The sequence below is a fragment of the Podarcis tiliguerta genome (genome assembly GCF_965153285.1).
Source record: "Podarcis tiliguerta genome assembly, chromosome: Z".
In the NCBI taxonomy this organism is placed as follows: Eukaryota; Metazoa; Chordata; class Lepidosauria; order Squamata; family Lacertidae; genus Podarcis; species Podarcis tiliguerta.
This window is the reverse complement of record NC_139553.1, coordinates 39,768,621-39,790,053: the sequence shown is the minus strand read 5'-3', so window position 1 is coordinate 39,790,053 and position 21,433 is coordinate 39,768,621. Positions and strand designations below refer to the sequence as shown.

At 46.2% G+C, this 21,433-nt stretch overlaps 1 protein-coding gene and 3 long non-coding RNA genes across 4 annotated transcripts in view; 2 read left to right on the top strand and 2 right to left on the bottom strand.

Annotated features, from left to right (window-relative positions):
- The window catches only part of LOC310669002, a 226,458-nt gene that overhangs the window by 95,464 nt on the left and 109,561 nt on the right, over window positions 1-21,433 (top strand). The gene's annotated exons all lie outside the window — the stretch shown is intronic.
- Window positions 9,313-9,671, bottom strand: LOC310669001. Its single transcript, XR_014506957.1, has 2 exons — window positions 9,595-9,671; window positions 9,313-9,488 (listed from the first exon to the last, which is right to left on the bottom strand). It is a non-coding gene; the product is annotated as an uncharacterized lncRNA (long non-coding RNA).
- Window positions 12,069-21,433, bottom strand: part of STEEP1 (STING1 ER exit protein 1) — a 10,175-nt gene continuing 810 nt past the window's right edge. The window contains exons 2-7 of the mRNA XM_083422371.1: window positions 19,718-19,835; window positions 19,242-19,283; window positions 18,773-18,911; window positions 17,593-17,682; window positions 14,127-14,219; window positions 12,069-12,557 (exon numbers count right to left, since the gene is read on the bottom strand). Of these exons, the coding sequence (XP_083278497.1) occupies window positions 12,495-12,557; window positions 14,127-14,219; window positions 17,593-17,682; window positions 18,773-18,911; window positions 19,242-19,283; window positions 19,718-19,812 (522 nt within the window). The 5' untranslated portion in view covers window positions 19,813-19,835 and the 3' untranslated portion in view covers window positions 12,069-12,494. The remainder of the gene's footprint in view (window positions 12,558-14,126; window positions 14,220-17,592; window positions 17,683-18,772; window positions 18,912-19,241; window positions 19,284-19,717; window positions 19,836-21,433) is intronic.
- LOC310668992 overlaps window positions 20,690-21,433 on the top strand; it is a 6,442-nt gene continuing 5,698 nt past the window's right edge. The window contains exon 1 of the long non-coding RNA XR_014506947.1: window positions 20,690-21,341. This is a non-coding gene — a long non-coding RNA (uncharacterized lncRNA). The remainder of the gene's footprint in view (window positions 21,342-21,433) is intronic.

The following is a 21,433-nucleotide window of genomic DNA, read 5'->3' as shown; positions in this document are numbered from 1 at the left end:
TGAAATCGGATGAGCAACACAGCAGCTTTCTCCTCTAGGCATCTGCTGCTTCTTCCCTTTCCTCCGGCCCAATTTATCTCTTGCCAAATTGGGATATAACAGTTTCTTTTCCTGGAGAGACAGTGGTGTTGGGAAAATAGTGTGCTATTTTACACCTAACTTACTACCCCTAACAGTTGAGGGAAATCAAACTAGTGAAAGTCATTTTGGTTTGCTCTCTTCTCAACACCCATCGCAGAGATTTCCTAGTGACTCCCTTACAGCTCAAAATTATGAATTTACAAAGAGCCTGTAAGCCAGTATTTGTTGAGAGATGATACCCCCGAAACTACCAAGATTGTTTGAGGGGTGCATAGCCGAGATCTTTAAAGCTAAATCTAAAATTGCCTGATTTATTCAATGGTGGCTATCTAGTCTTTTATATATTGTATGTGTTTGGATATTCAATGTATTTGGATGACTTTGTATGATTTTATTGTTTTAACTTATGCCAATAAAAGCTAGTAGTAGTAGTAGTAGTAGTAGTAGTAGGTCTCTATGTGCATCAGTAGTAGTAGTGTGCTCACTTGCTCACTCTACTACTTCTGGTAGTGAAAACATTCAAGTGAGTAATCTTTGACTTCCCCAGGATTACCTGGTGAGTAAGAACCCTCCAGCAGAAGTACGGAGGCAACTCCCTCCCTGCCCCAATTCTCCCTTCCCACTTTCCTCAGATGCTAACTAACTATTGTGCAATTATAGTTGGCAGTGGTAGTCCCCAAAGCGGGACAGTATGCTTGATCAGGCAACAGGAGACTCCAGCCCTTCAGGCTGCCTCCTCTTATCAGGGCCTCATGACTCTTCCCAAACATGCTCCTCTGTAAGACCACACCTCCTCACCAGCCTTGATCCTTGTACTCCCCAGGTGCTTTTGTCTGCCTGCAATGTGTCCATGTGTCCTTGAGCTGTGGCAAGGTTTCTTGGTTGCCAGAAAAGAGCTATGCATGGTGTGTGTGTGTGTGGTGTAGAAACCTTTGACTTCTGCATGGCTGGAGTGTAATAAACAGTGGTACAAAGGTAAGAGCCACATCCATGCTCTTTTCCTCACTTTTGATGCTGGCACCAACCGCCCCAAGGTCCCAGAAGCTTGTCCAGGAAGGGATAGTACGTCATAGGAGCTTGGGAAGTTGTATATAGTCGATTTATGACCTAAAAGGGAGGTTCTTTCACATTCATTACTTGCTATTTACAGAGTGCTTTAATTGGGATAGTTACTTACAATCTTTCATTGACAAGAAGTTGTGTTAGGTACTAGGTCATTTGTTGGGAAAGTCATCTGCACAAACTCTGAAGGGAATGGAAACTGTGCCAGAGGCCTGCCATTCATTTCAGCTGGGCTTGTACAGGAGGAGAAGGGATAGTTCAGCTGGTCAGAGCAGGAGACACTTAATCTCAGAGTTGTGGGTTTGAGCCCCACACTGGGTGAAAGAGTCCTGTGTTTTACTAGTTGATCCTCGTGGTCCATTCCAACTCTTCAGTTCTGTGATAGACATTCATCTTGGAGCCCAAAAGCATTCACACAACTAATGTATTGCACAGTTTCCTTTTAGATAATTGCAAGTTAATTACCTAGCTTCCAGCTCTCATGTTAGCCGTTTTAATAAGGAAAATAGTTTGTGGCTAAAGCTTGACCACTGCACTGCCACCAACAAGAGTCAACCATTGTATACTGTGTGGGAGTTTAAGCTGGCACAAACTTCATTGACAAATCAGTGGGTCGCATGATACCAGCATTCCAGTGTTGGCACTGCCTTCCTATAGATTTATGGGTGCAAAGGGACCCATTGGGGGAATTTTCCCCAAAACAAACTCTAGGATCAAAGGAAGGATTTTCCTTGGGACTGCAGTGGGAGAGGACAATATTAACCCCCCTCCCCTCCATGCCAGTTCTGATCCCTTAATTAGCAGTGATTTGTGTGTTAAATCGTCACAGTAATTTGGTCCTAATAGGATCTGAAGAATGTCCAACATGCTGGTTTCTCTTGCTGCTTCGTGCTTGAGGCCTCCTGCTGACTGCTTTAGTGACCGTGTGTTTGTGCTGAGCAGGAATTTTACACAATGTGAAGAATGCATCTCTATGCTCTGTAGGGGAGGGCAAACAGGCAGCTGAAAAGTTATTGCCAGAGAAGTACTTTGACCTTAAGAGCATGGCCTGGTAAAAAGGCCAGAGGGAGGGAGGAGCACATGGATAAATAATTGCCAGTTCATGGCAAAAGCCAGCACTACTAGGAACTATATGTTGATCAAACAGATGTCACCATGCCCTATCACAGATATAGATAGTCCAGGGAGCTTTTAAGCTGGATACATGTAAAAAAATCAGTAAATAATACCAGCAGGTACTGTGCACAAGATCCAGAAGACTAATGGTACAATCCTGTACCCCCATGAATTGGATTTCACTGTAAGAGTGAAAAAAGAAAAGCATGTTCAGAAATAGAATGTGGTACAGCTCTTTCTGGACTGTACCACCTCAGGCTTTAGGCTGAGATATTTGTTTGTTTAATATGTTTACATGACGTCTTTTCACTTCAAACGAAGCATCCAAGGCAGCAAACGTATTTTTTTTTAAGACCCTAAAAACAATTTAAAATACAGAATGGATGAAAGCCAACAATCTAGGAAATGCCTGGCAGAGTACATTTTTAGAATATGGTTAGGTCAAAATACCGCTGCAGCAAGCAGCTTTACACCTGCACTGGAACATAAAGAAGCAAAAGGTGACATGAACCAGGGAGTTCCAGTGCTTGGGCAACAGAGAACAGATGTTGTCCCACAGAATAAGAAGAAAACACACCTTCCCATAGAGGTATATGAGAAAAATCTCCCTGACATAATAGCTTTCCGAAAATCCCACGTCAACGTGTGCAAAAGCAAACAAACGCTAAAGACAATCTGTTCCGATCTATGCTACAAAAAAATAAAATCTTGTTAAAACATGTGTTCATGTCAGCTGTGCGATTTGGTTTAGGCCAAACCAAACCAGATGTAGAAACTTTCCTCTATCTCCAAAGCTGCTTACCTGTCAAACAAGTTGCTCAGCAGGTTCAGGCCAACCGTCAGGTATGCTGTTTCCTTCAGAAAGTGTGAGTCCTACCTACATTTTCTTCATCCTCCTGCCTGCAAGCTTTTGTAGACAATATGATTTTCAGATATCTGGCAGTGCACAGAACCTTTCCTTCTTTGAGAACAGTAAAGCGCTGCAGGTAACTTTTAGTTTAGAATTTTGGTGCTCTAAATTTCGATAAATAAACCACAAAAAATCATTAAAAAAAATAAAATGAAATAAATGTTCAGAATTTCAGCTTCCTTCAGCATTAGAAATCATTTCTAGTAGGGAAGGACTTGTGATTTTTAAAAAAACCCACACACACAAAAGAACACATGGAATTATTAAAGTGTCACTGCTTTATTAATGTATTATTATATTAATGTATTATTAAAGTCTCACTGCTTTATTAATTTATTAAAGCGTCACTGCTTTATTAATGTTTGCTGAGGAAGACCACTGGTCCATCTAGTTCAGTCTTTGCTAACCTGGAACATTCCAGAAGTTTTGGACTATGAGCTGCAGTTCAAAACATCTGGAAGGAATCAAGAGTAGAAAAGGTGGACTCAGTCACTGGATCATCACCTTGTTGTGATGAGTGGGCTTGCACGTTCCTATGACCCTTGTGAGCGAAGCCATTGGGAGTCTCATACTCCCAGCTGGGTCACCCAAGACGGTAAGGTCAAAGGGGAGGAGCTAGACCAAGAATGATCCAAGAAGTCCTCAACGGCAGAACAGGCGGAAGATAAGAAGCGGTATGTTACAACGGCTGTGAAGGCGGATGAAGGCTGCAGCAGATAAGAATCTACTGGTCGCCGTGATATTCATGCCATCGGAATAGAGCCTTGCTGCTGAGCACTGCAGCACGCACAGATCTACACACATAAAACAAATTCACGCACAATGTCCCCTAACCCCCACCAATTGTAAAGAATTCAGCCCACACTTGATCAAAAGCCACCTCAACTCATATGAGCAAATAAAAGGCAATTCTAGAGGGAATTTCCCAGGGAGGACAGCAAAACTTTCATATGTCATATTGGAGCTACACCCGGCCATGAGTGGTGTAAAAATCAACATCAATCAATTGTCTGCTTGTGTTCTACCACTGAACTACTGCCCTCGGTACATGACAGTTCTATATTAAAAACAGAGTATAGTAATACTGAATAACCGTTATTTCAAATAAAACTATTCCTGGAGTGCCCCTTGCCTTGTTTTTATTTTCTACCTCGCCTATGTTTTTAGACCACAGGATTGGCAGCAAATGAATGTACAGTACGTATGTAAAAATTTAAAAAGGCTGTTTTCTTTTTTGATTGCCCCTTGGCTTGGTCTCACGAGAGTTATATTCCAAATCATCTGGAAGGCACCAAGTTGGCAAAGGCTGCCCTCATGTACGGTTTTTGTTCACGCATGGAGTTGGGTTGTTGTTGTTTGGATGATGGGAGTATTCTAATATGTATTCCACCTCATCCCTACACTCCCAAAATGGTACAAATTTTGCTGAGCACACCTGAGTCTCTGAGCGCTAAGAGATCTCAGGAGTCCCAGCAAATATATTGGGTTTCGTATCTTTGGAGTGAAGGTCACTGGAAGCCTGCCAGTATTGTTTTTTCTGTGATGTAAGGCTTAAGGCTTAAGGCGGGTGGCGCTGTAGGTAAAACCTCAGTGCCTAGGACTTGCCGATCGTATGGTCGGCGGTTCGAATCCCCTCGGCGGGGTGAGCGCCCATCGTTCGGTCCCAGCTCCTGCCAAACTAGCAGTTCGAAAGCACTCTTAAGTGCAAGTAGATAAATAGGGACCGCTTTATAGTGGGAAGGTAAACGGCGTTTCCGTGTGCTGCGCTGGTGCTGGCTCGCCAGCTGCAGCTCCGTCACACTGCCCACATGACCCGGAAGTGTCTTCGGACGGCGCCGGCTCACAGTCTCTAGAGCGAGATGAGCACGCAACCCTAGAGTCGGACACGACTGGGCCGTACGGGCAGGGGTACCTTTACCTTTACCTTAAGGCTTAATTAGTAATATATATGGGCTGAGTGTAGCATGGGAGGCTCACAATATTAACACTGCTGTATTTGACTAACTTCGGCTTAGACTAGGCCCTTTGAAGTTAATGGACCTCAGTTGGTCATGGCCATTGACTTCAATTTACTACTCTGAGCAAAGGTGAGTTGAATGCAACCCCAGGTTTCTAGGAGCACCTGGGCCAGACTTCAGGGGGCTTCCAGCATGGTGCCTCTCTCTGTGTGTGTGTGTGTGTGTGTGTGTGTGTGTGAGAGAGAGAGAGAGAGAGAGAGAGAGAAAGAGAGGGAGAGAGAGAGCTTATATTCCTTACTGAAAAATAAAGTACAAAATTACAAGTGTGCAGAGTAAGATAAGACACAAAAAAAGAAGAATCAAGAAATAGTACCCACGTAGAAAACAAAACAGAACAATAAGAAGAAGAAGATATTGCTTACATTACCCCCCCCCCCAAAGGGTGGGACTTGTTATTGTAGTCAATCAGGCCTTAATCTAGTATGGTGTTTATAAAAATGAATTCCAAATATCATTAAATTTGTCCATGGCAAGTCTACATTTGTACACAACTTGTTCATGTGTAGCAAGTTTGGTGCCTGTGATGAAATCTCACATGCTGAACACCTTGCCACTCATCATGCAGCCACTTAGCCTTGGGCAGCAACCATAACCAACGTGGCTCCTGACTGTGGGGGCTGGCGGCCATCTTAATTCCTCCAAAATGTAATGCCCTCGTCTATTCAAGGTTGGGCTCCCATTCCAAAGTAGTACTACTGTCCATCCAGTTCACCACTACAACAACCATCTGGGAGCCTGGCAGGGAGGGCAGGGAGCGGCGACACAGCCAAGTTGGACCAGTGAGGGAACTTTCTGAGCCCCACAGAGACACTTGGCCAATGCCTAGCCTGACCAGCTGCTACCCTTGTAAGGACATAGCACTCAATCTAGTAGACAGTGAGTTGGGCCTCTGTGTCTCTTTTCAGTCCCAGTCCCAAGCCTGACTGCCCTCTTTCAGGCGGACACACCTTTCTGGCATTTCATCCAGCCAGATGTGGCAGAGGGGCGAGGGGAGGTCTTTCCCCTTCTACTCATCTTCCATTAGAGTCTCCAGCTATTTCTTCCCATGACCACTCATTGTCCAGAGCTTACATTACAAAGCATATGCCGGTACTTAATAGACAAGGAACTGTCCCCACTCCTTCCTGCACAGAAACCAATCTTGCAGGTATAAAACACGGGACTAGAGAGGACTCAAAAAAACATCCCAAATTCATTGCGGTGTAATTGGTCAGAGATTCAGGCAAAGAGTGACACCTCCCTGCTACCAGTGTGTGTGTGTGGAAAAAATAGCTGAGCCTGTCAGAGACTGCAGATCAGGCATTCTGCAGCAACTGAATGAAGACTTTTGACTTCCACGGTTGTGAGAATGACCTTCAGCAGCAGAAAAGTGCTTACTTCCCCCTCCCCTTTCTCTTTTGCCCTTTAATTGTCACCTGACTGAAGGTCACCCATGGGCCATGACAGTGTCCCCTCCCTCCCTGCTGCTGTGTTTCCTTTTAAGGATATTCAAGATGCCAGGAAGTGTTTTTTACTTGATTAACTAAAGCTCCACCTTTGCTTATGTCATCATCAGAAAGCCTGTCTGGGAAACTCTCTCTGAGTAGGACTGCTGAGGCTTTTGCCAAGCGAAAGAGCTGGGAACCGCTCTGTGGCCACACTCTTAAGATTAACATCCAGACCATTTTCAAAAGCAGAGTTGCCTTGCCTTGCATCCTAAACTTGCTAACGATTCCTAAAGCAGGCAACACAGCGCTGCATCAGTTTGCATACCAGCCAGTCACGTGTTGCTGGACTACAGTTCCCATAATCTCTGACCGTTGGGTACGGGGGAAGGGGCTGATGGGAGCTGAAGTCCAGCAATCTCTGAATGATCGCAATTGGCCCAGCCTGAATATTCAACCCAGTCTTTTGTTAAATGCCTGCAGTGACCTGGTTCCCTGGATTCAATGCTGTTTCTTTTCACCCAGAAGGCAGAGACCTGTTCTGACTCTAAACTACTGCCATTTGTTATGAATCCTCTGTAGCCCTCTAAAAGATAACCTATCTGCCGAAGCGTGTGTTAGAGAAGCTACTACAAATATTTTGCATTTAATTACCTCTGCTGCGGTCTAATTTTCTTTGGTGTTTTGCTAGCAAGCCTTCTGTTTTGGTTAAACAAGGTGATATGTTCTAATTTGACCGCTAGTATCTCCACACTGTTTTAACAACTGCCTTTGGCTTTGCTGCCGCAACAGCATAACAGTAGCAGAGCTGGGTAGTTAAAGGATGGAAGGAGGCAGAATTGTAACAGGAGACCTGTTGGATCGCTTCCCACTTCATAAGTGGGAGTCCTGCCCTTTTATCTCAGTAGGTGCGAGGCAGCAATGGGTTATTTAGATATAATTAGGTTGAATCTTGTTCCAGCGATAAAGCTGGAGCAATTAGATGACCACTAAATTTGTCTTATCGGGGGGGGGGGGTAAGAATTTTACAAAAGAGTTTGGAACTAGAGGCTGGTCCACAAGAACAAATGGAGCACTCTCCCAACAGAAGTCCCTACCTGCCTATTCTCTTAGAGTTGGAAAGGGCATGAGGGTCATCTAGTCCAACCCCCTGCAATGCAGGAGTCTTTTGCCCAATGTGAGGCTCGAACCCATGACCCTATGATGAAGAGTCTCATGCTCTATCAACTGAGCCATCCCAGCTGGGAATTTATATCCAGTCCAGGTCTAGCAAGGGCTATTTTTCCTCTCTTCCTTAGTCTCAGTGTTGTCCCTTGCAGAGCTCTGCACATAAGTAGTTGGAGACAAAACCATTGGCTCTGGTTTCACCTTCTGTTGGGCTCTCAGCCCTATCGGTCGCATTGCGTACCTGCCACCACTGCAGCTCAGAGACATCGGCCCAGTCTGCTTCTCATCCTAAGCTTCCTTATAGATCATTGCGAAGATAAAGGGGTGGAGGAGAACAACACACATCAACACCACAAACCCCCTGGAGGAACAGGTAGGTAGCCGTCAATAAAACATTCCTTCCAGTAGCACCTTAGAGACCAACTAAGTTTGTTATTAGTATGAGCTTTTGTGGGCTGAAGAAGTGTGCATGCACACAAAAGCTCATACCAATAACAAACTTAGTTGGTCTCTAAGGTGCTACTGGAAGGATTTTTTTTATTTTGTTTCCCCTGGAGGAAGGGTGGGATAAGACCACATTAGCCCTATTCTGGCATTGGAGTGTATGGGATGCTATGGGAGGGACAGTACTTCCGGCGAGTGTCACATCATGCAACTTATTGGGGACTTTGTCCACCTTTGATCCCCACCCTGCACTCTGCTCTCAACTGTGGCTATCAGCATGCAACAGCAGCCACCACTCAGAAAACTGCTTCAATTGGCTGGCTAAATCCAGCGAGGGTAGCCAATGGGTTTCAAACCTTCAGTAAGTTAGGAGTTTCCCCTGCATACGAAGATGGGCTCCAGCGGTTTGAGCAGATGAGACCAGTAGTGGGTCCAACAGTCAAGAGGGAAGCTTCTGCATGTGCTGTGGAGGGAGGTGAGGGGCAGGTGGGGCTTGTCAACCTGGGAAGATAGCCCATCTAGAAGGAAAACTCTGATCCTAAACCTCTGCTGCCTTGCAGCCATACAGTGGTACCTCTGGTTGCAAACGGGATCCATTCCAGAGCCCTGTTCGCAATATGAGCAGAATGCAACCCACGTCTGCGGGTCATGATTCGCTGCCTCTGGGCATGTGCGTGACGTCATTTTGAGCAGCTGCACATGCACGGTACTTCCGGGTCACCGCGGGACACAACCTGAAAAGGCGTAACCTGAACCGAACGTAACAAGAGGTATGACAGTACTCATTTGTGAGAAAGGCTTCAGGAGTAAACCTTGAGGCAAAATCTGTACCCACTGCATTGCAAGACATCTTTCGGGAAAGAGAAGTCTAAGGCGTAAACCCTACATAAATCCAGAGCAGAATCCCTAAACCGGTTGGGTGGTGCCTTGTACTCCTCCTTGCGGCAACTCCTGCAGCCGAATTGGTGCCAAATGTATTGATCTGCTTTCCTTTGGATCACAACAGCGATGCTGAAAGGGGAGTCTTTGTCATCTAAGCAGCCCAGGACCTCTATACACACTGCCCATGATTGTGCCTCAGAGAGGCAAACAGATGCCAACAACAATTCTGGCACTGTATTCATAAATATGCAGAACACACAAGTGGGGACAAGGACACATGTCCATTCAGCAGCCCAATGCCCTCCCTGAGTTGCGATGTCCTCACGCTTCCCACACCGTGTAGAACCAGTGTAAAAAACTTAGGCCCAGACTCACCCAGCCCTACTGAAGAGGCTCCTCATGAGGCCCGGCTGCAAGGCATGAAGGCAGCTCCCTGCAAGGCCCTTTCCATCTGGCCCAGGAAGTGGGGCCCAGATTCACCCAGCCCTACTAAAGAGGCTCCTCATGAGGCTGGAGGAACATCACCCAGCTATTTTTTATTGATGATTTAATATGCTGTAAACTGCTTTGATATTTTTATTAAAAATATAAAACAATGAATGAATGAATGAATGAATTAAGACACCTTAAACCTAGGCTATGGGCGCTGCAACAGAATGTCTAGGCACACTTTTTTAATAACAAAAATACAAAGCTGAAAATAAATGAACTGCAGCTGAAATATTATGTTCATTTTTCACATGGTCTAGTCCTTCCCCTGCCCACCCCCCTAATATACTTAAGAGGGTCTCTTCTCTAGTCTTCAGAGAGTAGCTGGAGGTTGGGAGGCAGAAAAAGCTCCTTCTTTCCTTCCACACTGCAATTTTAATCTGAAATCTTAGGCGCAGTACTACTCCCAGAGCTCAGAAACTGCTTGCACTAACGAAATTCCCTGTTGCAAAATGCCCCTAGAACAATGGAGTTCCAAACACTTTGTAGAGCCCCAATTTCTAATCAACTTGGAATCCTAACAGGAGCAGAGCAGGCTCCCAGCCACAGATGGTTACTTTCCAGGAGTCTTGGAGGGGGCAAAGTTTTCATGTTTGTTCCCATTCTCCCTGATCATATGATGGTCTCATGATAACAAAATTATTACTATTAATAAAAAACAAAGAACGTAAAGGACCCCTGACAGTTAAGTCCAGTCGCAAACAACTCTGGGGTTGTGGCACTCATCTCGCTTTACTGGCCGAGGGCACTGACGTTTGTCCACAGACAGCTCTTCCATGTCATGTGGCCAGCATGACTAAGCCGCTTCTGGCGAAACCAGAGCAACGCACGGAAACGCCGTTTACCTTCCCGCCAGAGCGGTACCTATTTATCTACTTGCACTTTTGGGGGGGCTTTCGAACTGCTAGGTGGGCAGGAGCTGGGACTGAGCAATGGGAGCTCACCCCGTTGCGGGGATTTGAACTGCCGACCTTCCGATTGGCAAGCCCTAGGCTCAGTGGTTTAGACCACAGCGCCACCCATGTCCTTTGCAAGAAACTTACGCAGGGCTTTAAAAACAACAACCCTAGAGTCTATTGAGCAATCATTCTGATTTGTTTGCCCATTCACAGGAGCCCTCCCATGAGTGGGACTCTCCTTCCATTCATGGAACACACACTTTTGATTGGTCCCTAGTTAACAACCTAGGTCAACCCAATCACTTCCTGCTTGGCTTGGCTATTCGGTTTGAATTTTGCCAGCACTGTGCTATAGTTTGAGGCCCCCAGCAGGCCAAGCATTGTTACTACAACAAAATCACTCTCTCTTGCTTAATGAAAACTTGGATTTTATACAAAAGCTCCAGAGAAACACTGCATCTCCACCTCTATTACACCAGGGTGCCGTTCCTAGACTACAACTCCCATCTTCCTTGACCACTAGCCATGCTGGTTGGGGCTGATGGAAATTGAGCTCCCAAAATCCGGAGGGCATCAGACCTGCACGGTTTCTCTTTTTCCCTCCCCTACAAAGGAAGATTGAATCAGCTATAGAGGGGAGGATCAAAGGAGGTACAGAGAAGGGCTTTTACGCTTTTCTTCCACTATTGCAGCATTGCACTGTTATTTGCTTTGGGGTGAAAGGGGAATTCCCCATTTGCATGACAGGGAGATTTCCCCCAAAGCAAATACAGTGGTGCCTCGCAAGACGAAATTAATTCGTTCTGTGAGTTTTTTCGTAGAGCGAGTTTTTTCGTCTTGCGATGCACCACTGCATTTAAACACTAACAACGGTGGGGGGGGGGGGAGAAGCAGGGCAGCTGCCGCAGCCGGTCCTTGGACTCACCTGCGCCTTGTGGACACCGCGCGACGCAGCTGCTGGAGGGCGGCGGGGCTCAGGAGCGCAACTCCGGCTGCAGCGCTGGCTGCTGGCGGCAACGGCTCCTGAGGGGAGTGCGCGAGGGCGGTGGGCAGCGGCGCGAGGCAGCCGGAAGGTCGCAAGGTCGGCCGGAAGGTGGGAGGGAGCCGGTGGAGCCGTCAGCAGGAAGGTGGGAGGAAGCCGGAGGAGCGGGGAAGCGAGCGTGCGACCGTCGCCATGACAGGAGAGGCAGGGCTGTTTCGTCTAGCGAAGCAAGCCCTTAGAAAAATCCGTCTTGCGAAGCACCTCAGAAAACGAAAGACCCTTTCGTCTAGCAGGTTTTTCGTCTTCTGAGGCATTCATCTTGCGGGGTACCACTGTATTGTGGTAACGGAGGGGAAATGGTTAAATTGCCTCCCCGTGCATTTTTAAAACCTGCATGATAAATGTTGAGTCCCATTTGATGCCACCTTTAGTATGGCTTTTAGTGTGACCAATATCTGGGTGGAAGACTGCCTGAAAGCTCCAGATTACCCCCTCTGATCTCTCCAGGGAACGGTGGAATCCACGTGTAAAAAGGAAATTTAACTTTATGTCAAGAGGCATGGGTGGGTGGGAAATGATAAGCCGCATAAAAACAACTTGTTAGGGGTTTATTTCTCTGTACACATTGTTTCTGCCTCGGCAACACAATGCTTACAATATGTAAAATTTCTACGTACATATGAAGATTATAAAAATTTTAAAACACTGCACAACAGAAGCAAACTAATACCTCTCAGCTCTGCAGTGGAAGAAGTATAATTCAATGGAAGTAAAATTCAATGGAAGTAAAATTCAATGGAAGTAAAACTCAAAAAGTTTCCGAATACATTAAAAACATGGTGTGCAGTGCAGAATAAAATGCAAAATCCATAAAAACAATGGAGCAGTTCCATCTTCCATGGTAGAATCAACGAAGCAAATTAGTGATTTCATAGGGCAGATTAAAAAAGGACGAAGGGGTATTCCCTGTCCCTGCTTCCTAAATGACATTTCTTGGCTAGTCCTCAATATCGATGCTCCTTATTTGAACTGGTTATCAATAAGAGTCCCTTTCATTTTGGCCTTCTTGGCTTCCAGCTCAGCCTGATTAAAACAAAATTTTTAAAAAATTAAAGGGTAAAATTTTATTAAATATTCTTGGAATATCCCTAAATCCAGTGTTAATTACTATGTTGGTGCTTCAGAAACACAGACAAAAGACTAGAGGAATGTTACATCCCAGTGTGCTAGTTTTCAAATTGTATTCCAGGGAATAGCAAGTTCCTCAGCAGCTTAACCAAGTATCCTTAGATCAATAATATATTGAGTTCCTGAATATTCACTTCACGGGCCACTAACCACATTTCTTCATGATCTGACATACCACCATGGCTGGATATACCACGAGCAATTCCAGATATTTCATGCCTCTCTATCTAGGTCTCAGAGCTCCCTCCAGACACGCCTACCCCTCTCACTCACTGGCCCTTGAGATGAAACATGTTTCCCTAAACCTGCTGTAATGGTCTGAATATTACCCAGCCCAGGCAGCTAGCTCCAGGAAGACACTATTCCATTCCTTTCTTGATAAAACAGTTCGCAATATACTGGTGGCACAAAAATATCTGTAGAGTTTATCATGCCTGTCTTGTAAGATGTGCTGTTAAAAGAGGGAAAATGTGTTTATTTGGATGACCATATCTCAGCTTAATAAGCTTTGTGGGATCATACACAGCCCCACCACTCCTCCTTGTGCAGAAGGAGAGAATATACCAGGAAATATTCAATTAACCGTAGTTTCCCTTTTTTCCTGCCTAGACTAGGAAAACGTCTTTAACAGCACTGGAACAGGACAACTTGCTAATGTGGAATTCTGTGCTGCAGCTGACCCCTGCTGGAAGCCAGTACCTATTAGCTGATTAGCGATGATTTCAAGCCCTGCTTAAATCAACAGGGAACTTCCTTTGTAGGAAGTGACTTCAACTCAAGCTACACTACAAAAGAACACTGGGTCACCTGATGCCATTGTGACATGGAGGTGGTTACCCCAGGATCCAGTCTGCTGGTTGGAAATGTTTCCCCACCCCTGAGTCTGGACTGGGAGGGATTCTAACAGTTTTCTCACTTGTGCAGTCAGAAGGCTTGTTCCTGTCTTAGCTAAGGGATTATCCCCTCTTACCTTTTGCCCTGCGCTTTCCAGGCACATGTCCACGCTTTAACGCTCCATGTCTGAGCATCTTATTTTTCCTTTTGCCCCAAGTTTCCCCCAGAAAAACCTGCTCTTTAAAGCTGAATCGGAGCAAATGTCAATTTGGGTTTTCCACTGATTGACGTTTGCTCCAATGGAGCTTTAAAGAGAAGTTTTTCACATGGAAAGTTCTGGAGCAAAAAAAACACCCCAAAGCAGGGTGTGTGTTTGCTTGCATGTGGAGCTTTAAATTGTGGGTCGTTACTGAGAAAAGCAGAGAAAGGTAAGTGTGGATAAGCCCTAAGCTAAAATGTGATTGTCTGAAAGTAGCCAGTGAGCTGAATCTTACTAGCATATAAAGAAAATGATTGCATCTAGCCCATCCATTAAATGGGAAGGAAGGAGAGAGAAAGAGAGAGAAAGAGAGAGAAAAAGAGAGAGAGAGAGAGAGAGAGAGAGAGAGAGAGAGAGAGAGGACAACTCACCAGCTCCTGCAGCCTTCTCTTGCTCATGCCCTTCCGCTCCAGCTGCTTCTCAATCACTTTGGCGTTCTGCGCATACGAATCAGCAATTTCTCGCTGGAAAAACACACGAGAGTTAGGGAAGTTAACACAAAGTCCAACTCTTAGTAGTACTCTGCACCAGAAAAAGTTATTAAAAAGACATTGCAGGTTAAGGAAGTGGCATTACACTTTTCTCCCTACCCCACCATCTATTTTGGGAAGGTATTTAAACTCCTCAACTGCTAACTTAACAATCCCTTTCTGGTCCTTTGATTTCCATTGGAAGCCGATACATATACCCTCAGGGTCCTTTCCAACTCCCTCCCTACCCCATATTAAAGAATATTTACTCATCAGTATAACGTGGTATAGCTTTTGTTTGGCTGTACCATTTGAGGCCACAGAGGATGAGACTTGAATGCTCAGCCTATGAGAAACCACCCTCTGCAGAGAGCAGCCTAAGATAGTGGAACAGTCTCCCTTGGGAGGTTGTGGACTCTCCTTCCTTGGAGGTTTTTAAGCAGAGGTTGGATGACCATCTGTTGTGGATGCTTTACCTGAGATTTCTGCAGTGCAGGGGTTGGACTGGATGACCCCTGGGTCCCTTCCAACTCTATGATTCAGTGATATCTATTTCTATTTTTTGCACACTGATCTATGCTAAGAATAGTTCCATGGGCTTGTGGCTCTTCAAGAGATGCTTCCTAACCCTTCCTCACCAGCTGCAAAGTGGCTTTCATGTGTATATAGTATGACACCAGCCTTATATTAAACAGCTCGCCTCCTTGCCATAGGTGACCAAGAATTCTATGCATGAGAATGAGTGGGCTTCATGGTGGAAGGATTGTTTGCCTTGCTACTCTTCTGGCAGCCCACTCAGTAGAAGGCAGTTTCTTTCGCAAGAGATTAGCATTAATTTACAGTGCTTATGTCACCCTTTCTATCCAAGAGGCTCTGGGGGCAGCTTGCATACAGTTATCACAGCAAAAAGCTCAGTGGCATCAGGAAGAGAAATATAATGATGCACTTCGTATTTCCGGACCTCATCCTTGGCCTTCCCCTGGGGTTTCCTTTTGGTCTCCGCCTACTAGGTGCTGGAAGCGCAAAGCAGGGTTCATTCAGTTTGCGACAAGGGTTAATTCTGTTATTGTTAAAGTCAACCAACCAAGGGGTGGATGTTAAAGTCAACCAACCCAAGGGGAGCCACTGCTTAGCAACCAGACAGAGTGGCATGATCTTCACAGAGGTAGAAAGGAGCCTGATTGGCTGTGCAGTTCTGAGGGCGCTTTTCCTCTGCATGTTTAGTTGAATGTCTCCCAGCTATATACAAGGCATCAGCGAAGGAAAGACAAAACCTCCCTATTCCTTTCTCCTTGGAGTATGCACTGTTTTTGCTCAGTTTCCTCAGTAACGTGTTTATCAAGACTTTTTTCTCTGGAGGCCATCTGGGTTATTTAAGTCACTTTGCTAATGCCAGGCAACAGCTCCCACTGCTGTCCTCTGAGGCAAAGAAGTGGGGCTAGTACCTGGAATTCAGCCCACTTTGCTGGCAGCTGCACCTGCAACAGCTTCCCTTTCTCTGCAGCCAGCATGGAAACATAGGCTAGTAGTCTTTCAGGAGGCCAGTTACTGTTGCAGGCTTATTTGCAAGGGTGTATGACATGCACAGGGACGCGGGTGGTGCTGTGGGTAAAAGCCTCAGCGCCTAGGGCTTGCCGATAGAAAGGTCGGCGGTTCGAATCCCCGCGGCGGGGTGTGCTCCCGTCGTTTGGTCCCAGCGCCTGCCAACCTAGCAGTTCGAAAGCACCCCTGGGTGCAAGTAGATAAATAGGGACCGCTTACTAGCGGGAAGGTAAACGGCGTTGCGTGTGCGGCCCTGGCTCGCCAGAGCAGCGATGTCACGCTGGCCACATGACCCGGAAGTGTCTCCGGACAGCGCTGGCTCCCGGCCTCTTGAGTGAGATGGGCGCACAACCCTAGAGTCTGTCAAGACTGGCCCGTACGGGCAGGGGTACCTTTACCTTCACCTATGACATGCACGGTATGTATTCATGGTGCCTCCTTTCTCTACCCCTCAGAGGCAGCTGAGACTGAGAAGCAGCATATCTTTGTGGCGGAGTGGGAGGTTTCAAATGCGGTTCTCCCTGACCAAAATCTTTGCAGAAGAGCTCCCTGTTGCTAGCTGCCGGTGCTGGTGGGCGTACCAGAGGCAGAAGTGGCCAGTAAGTGGAGGCTGGACTTGAATAAAGCCATCGCCATGTGTGAGTGCACACCCAGGCCAGCTGGTGCAGCAACCAATTGGCGTGAACTTCTGGGAGGTCGTCAGCAACGAGCACGGCACTGACCCCACAGACGGCTACCGCAGAGAAAGAAACCTGCAGCTAGAGACGATCAGTGAATACTACAGTGAGGGCCGCTGTGGTCTAAACCACTTGGGCTTGCCAATCAGAAGGTTGGCAGTTCAGTTCCCTACGATGGGGTGAGCTCCCGTTGCTCTGTCCCTGCTCCTGCCAACCTAGCACTATGAAAGCACGCCAGTGCAAGTAGATAAATAGGTACTGCTGCGGCGGGAAGGTAAACGGTGTTTCCATGCGCTCTGGTTTCCCTCATGGTGTACCATTGCACCAGAAGCGGTTTAGTCCTGCTGGCCACATGACCTGGAAAGCTGTCTGCGGACAGACACCAGCTCCCTTGGCCTGAAAGCGAGATGAGCGCCACAACACCATAGTCACCTTCCGTCCAGGGGTCCTTTACCTTTTACCTTTACAACAATGAAGCATCTGGTAACAAGTATGTCTCCCATGCAATCCTTGTTGACTTGGAACCTGGCGCATCGGACTCAAGTCAGGTCTGAACCTTTTGGCCAGATCTTCAGACCTGACAGCTTTGTCTTTGGCCACAGTGGTGTTGTAAACAACTATGCCGAGGGCCACTGCACAGAGGGAGCCAAGCTAGTGCACTCTGTGTTTGATATGGTGAGGAAGGAGTCCAAAAGCTGTGACTGCCTGGGCGGTGGTATTGAAGGGGGTGAGCAACATCAGCAATATCAGTGTAGCCTGAGTGTAGTGCGAGTGTTTTGGGGCACAGCCTTTTCCACGCTAGTGATGCATGCATTTTCTGTTCTCCTTGGCTCTTTCCCTGTTGACTTTGCAACCAAATTTACTCATTGTGTCCTTGTAGTTACAAATGACATAGGAAGAACTCCCTGTCTAAACATCTGATTCAAGCATAAAACACTTTTTTGTCCTTCACAAATAATAATAATCCTACATTCTAACCAGTTAACCATACTGGAGCTCTTCTCAAAAGGGAAAAAGTCAATTTACAGGGCCAGCAACTGCAGAGGCCAGCTCACACACTGATCTGAACTAGCTGGCCAAATAAGATGGCTACAGAAATGCAGCCTAGATTCCGCCTACTACCACAGGGAAGGAGAGAGAAAACTCACCGCTTCAATCTCCTCCTCCTCTTCATCAATGGTGGAGACTGTGACCGAACTGAATTTGCCCATGTCTTTCGTCCGTTTGGTCATCATCACCTTGAAAACAAAGGCATGCATATTTTTAATTAAGTGTGCATCAGCTTGGGGCTTAAAACAGTGGCAAGGAAGCTGGAGCCTTCCCTAAATTGCTGGACTCCAAGCTCCTATCTGCCCTAGCCAGCATGACTAGCACTCGGGGATTATGGTATTTGAAGTCCAGCAGCATTTGAAGGGCCACATATTCCTCATCCTCATCCATTGCTTAGAATATGTAGAAGCAACTATCCTCTAATTAGAAGAGGCTGTTCTGGTGCTGTGAATTAGAGGCAGTAGCAGTAACAGGAAGAGAAATTAATTCCCTTTTGGTGGAACTAGAGAAGAACAAAGGGCCACCTAGCCCAGGCACTGGTCATCTCTGAGTTGGGATTTCAGCCCCCACCAGTTGCCACACTGGCAGGAAACAGCAGGTCCTGTTTACATCATGTGAAGTCTCACAGCATGAGAACAGAAGCTGACTGTCCTCCAGGTGCTTCTGTCTGGACCTTGGAATTCTCCCCAGATTACACAGCCCTCACCAGCCCTCCTTGAGCATTTTTGATTCGCTAGAAAGTATATTTGAACTCTGATCATACTTCTTGATTTCCTGGATAGAGAAAAGAGGGGGATTTGCAAGTGTGCATAAAAATGAGCCTTGTGTTCACATTTGTTGGCTCTGGTCCTGCCCACCACTAGTATGCTGTCCCCAGAAGGTTGCCAAGAAGAAGAAGAAGAAAAAGAAAAAGAAGAGTTTGGATTTGATATCCCGCCTTTCACTCCCTTTACGGAGTCTCAAAGCGGCTAACATTCTCCTTTCCCTTCCTCCCCCACAATTGACACTCTGTGAGGTGAGTGGGGCTGAGAGACTTCAAAGAAGTGACTGGCCCAAGGTCACCCAGCAGCTGCATGTGGAGGAGCGGAGACGCGAACCCGGTTCCCCAGATTACAAGACTACCGCTCTACACCACACTGGCTCTCAACCCTAAGCTTGAAGGCCACAGCCATCTCCTACTGTTCAAGCTGAGCAACAGCCAGGCACTCAGAGCCACAGTCTCAGTTTTGAGCTCCCAGCATGGAAGCAGCCATGATTCTACAAAATCCACGTCCCTACCTTCTTGGGTGGCTCTTGCTTCTGGGTGTAGATGTTCGTTTTTCCAAAGCCCTGTCCAAATTTGACCACAGCACCATCAACAATGAAAGTTACTGGGGCGTTCTTCTGCTGGTGCTGGTAGAAGAGAAGAAGTCCACACCTAACAAGTAGGGGGATGGGGAGAAAAAGAAAATAAAAAGAATGAATGATCTGCTAATTCATTGGACATAAAATAGAATCACATTGGCTGGTCAGGTATTGCTCCAGGTCAGGTATTGTGACAAAGTTATAAAAGCTTGAATCTCTCTCTCCCTTTGTGTGTGTCTGAGAGTGTACCTGTATGTATGTGTGTACAAATAATATTTTAATTAATTATTTAGCAGTTTCATAAAATGCTTGATCAAAGAACTTTCCAAGCAGTTTACAAATAAAATTGTAAATAAGACACTGCTAAAATTCCCAAAATACCTACGTGTAACGTCATACTCACTTTCCACACTTCTTTCTGTACTGCCGTTCAATGCCCTCTGGCCTGGGGGAGGAAGAGAGATAGTGCTGACTGTATGAACAGAAGACCCTAACCACACATTCTCTGCGCTGAAGAACTGAACACAAAACCCTAACAACCGCAAGAAAGAAGATCACTGGCTTGGGGTGAGAAACATTCCTCCCTTCTGCTGTATATTAACAGTGAACTGATTCCTCCAGTGTCGATCTTTCTGTAATTAAAATGCCCCCATCTACACAAAGTATGGAGGTATCAGCAGCCAAGGGAGAACGCCAAGGTTTGTACAAGTAAGAAAACAAACCTTTAGCAAGGACACCCATCTTCTGAGTAAACCATTTTCAGTTCTGTTCTGTCCATATGGAGGCTAGTAGAATAAAAAAGGGCAGCCCAGGAACCACAAGGGTAATTAGGCATTATGCTTGCACAGCGACTTTGTGGAAGAGACTGGATTTTCCTACCTGCGGAGATAAACGTTTTCCTCCTCTTCAGTGTTGCAGAATTTGTGGGCGTGTTTGGCCGCATCAATCACCCGGGCCCTGTCTCGAGGTCTCATAGGCAGCTTCTCCAGCTGACAATCTGCAGAAACACAGAGACTAGGGGCAGTTTTTCACCACATAAGGACAAAATTCTGTCCTGCTAAAGGCCCCTGGGGTCATCTGTTTTTAGTAAGCTAACTGGGAAGAAAATACAAATTTCCATATATTTAAAATGTACTTTCACCCACACAGCAACTTATAAAGTAGGCCTTTATTATTCCTTTCCCCGCAATTTTATTATTATTACTATTTTTAAAAACACGCAAATGTTTACCCAACAGTGAAGGCAGAACATTGTTGCAGATGATGCAGGTTGTTAGAAGGCCCTCCCAGAACTACAATTCCCAAGTTCCCTGGGAAGAGGGATTCATTATTAAACCATTCTGGGAACTGTAGTACTGTGAATAGGGGAACAGGTGTCTCCTAACAACTCAGTACCTTTGGGAAACTACAGTTTGCAGGATTCCTTGGGGAAATACGACTGTTTAAAATGGCATGATACTGCTTTAAATATACAGCTCCTAGGCGACCTAAGTCCCACTGAACTCAATGAACAATAAAAGAGAAGTGTATAAAATTGTTCATGGTGTAGAAAATACAGATAGAAAGGTTCCCCCCCCCCCGCCCATAGAACAAATAGGCCTGTTCACACCGAATGTGTGCAATGTATCTCTGCAAATGTACAAGTGTACATGTTTTTATTAGTTCAGCTGTTGAACTTTACTTGTGAATAACTATAAATAAACAGACCGACTATTTGTAAACACAGGGACAGAGATTGAACACACAGAACCCATGGGTTGGTTCTTTTTTAAGACAAAACCATACAAAATAAAAAAAAACAAGAACACACACACAAAAAAGAACCTAATAATAAAAAAAAACCTCCAGAACCCATGGTTTGGAAGGGAGCCCATTGGTCATCTAGTCCAACCCTCTGCAATTAGTAAATCTCAACTAAAGCATCCTTGACAGACAAGCACCCAACCTCTGGGACAGCTCAGTTGGTGGAGCATGAGACTCTTAACATCAGGGTTGTGGGTTCAAGCCCCATGTTGGGCGAAAGATTCCTGCATTGCAGGGGATTAGACTAGATTACCCTCAGGGGTCCAAGACTCTACGAAAGTAGAAAATAGGGTCTGCCTCCTGGTGGGGGGGGGGGTATATTTACCAAACCATTCCTGGGTCCATATTTTGCATTTTTATGTCGTGAACCGCCCTGTGATCTTTGGATGAAGGGCGGTGTGTACGAACTAAATAAATATATGATTATAGCACTAAGATGGGAACAGGCCTCGCCAGATGTCTCAGCAGCGCCCAAATAAATCCGATTATTGAGGTTCTTGCTCACCCCACACCCCCACCCGACGGCAGCGCCTTGAACAAACTGCAGATCCCGGAACCCCTTCGTGGGGGTGGAGAAGAAGGAAGTCCGCGGCCGTTGACACAGCAGCATCGCTGAAATTTAAGCCTACCTGCCTTTGCCTAGCCTACCTCGCAGGGTCGTCGCGGGAAAGGACCGCGCCGGCTAAACCCAGAACCCCGGGTAGGTGGAAGGCGTGGGATTGAAATGGAGGAAGCGGAGAAGGGAAGCGCTGGCTGCGGGATCGGGGCCGCCCCTGCCCCGGCTCTCTATGC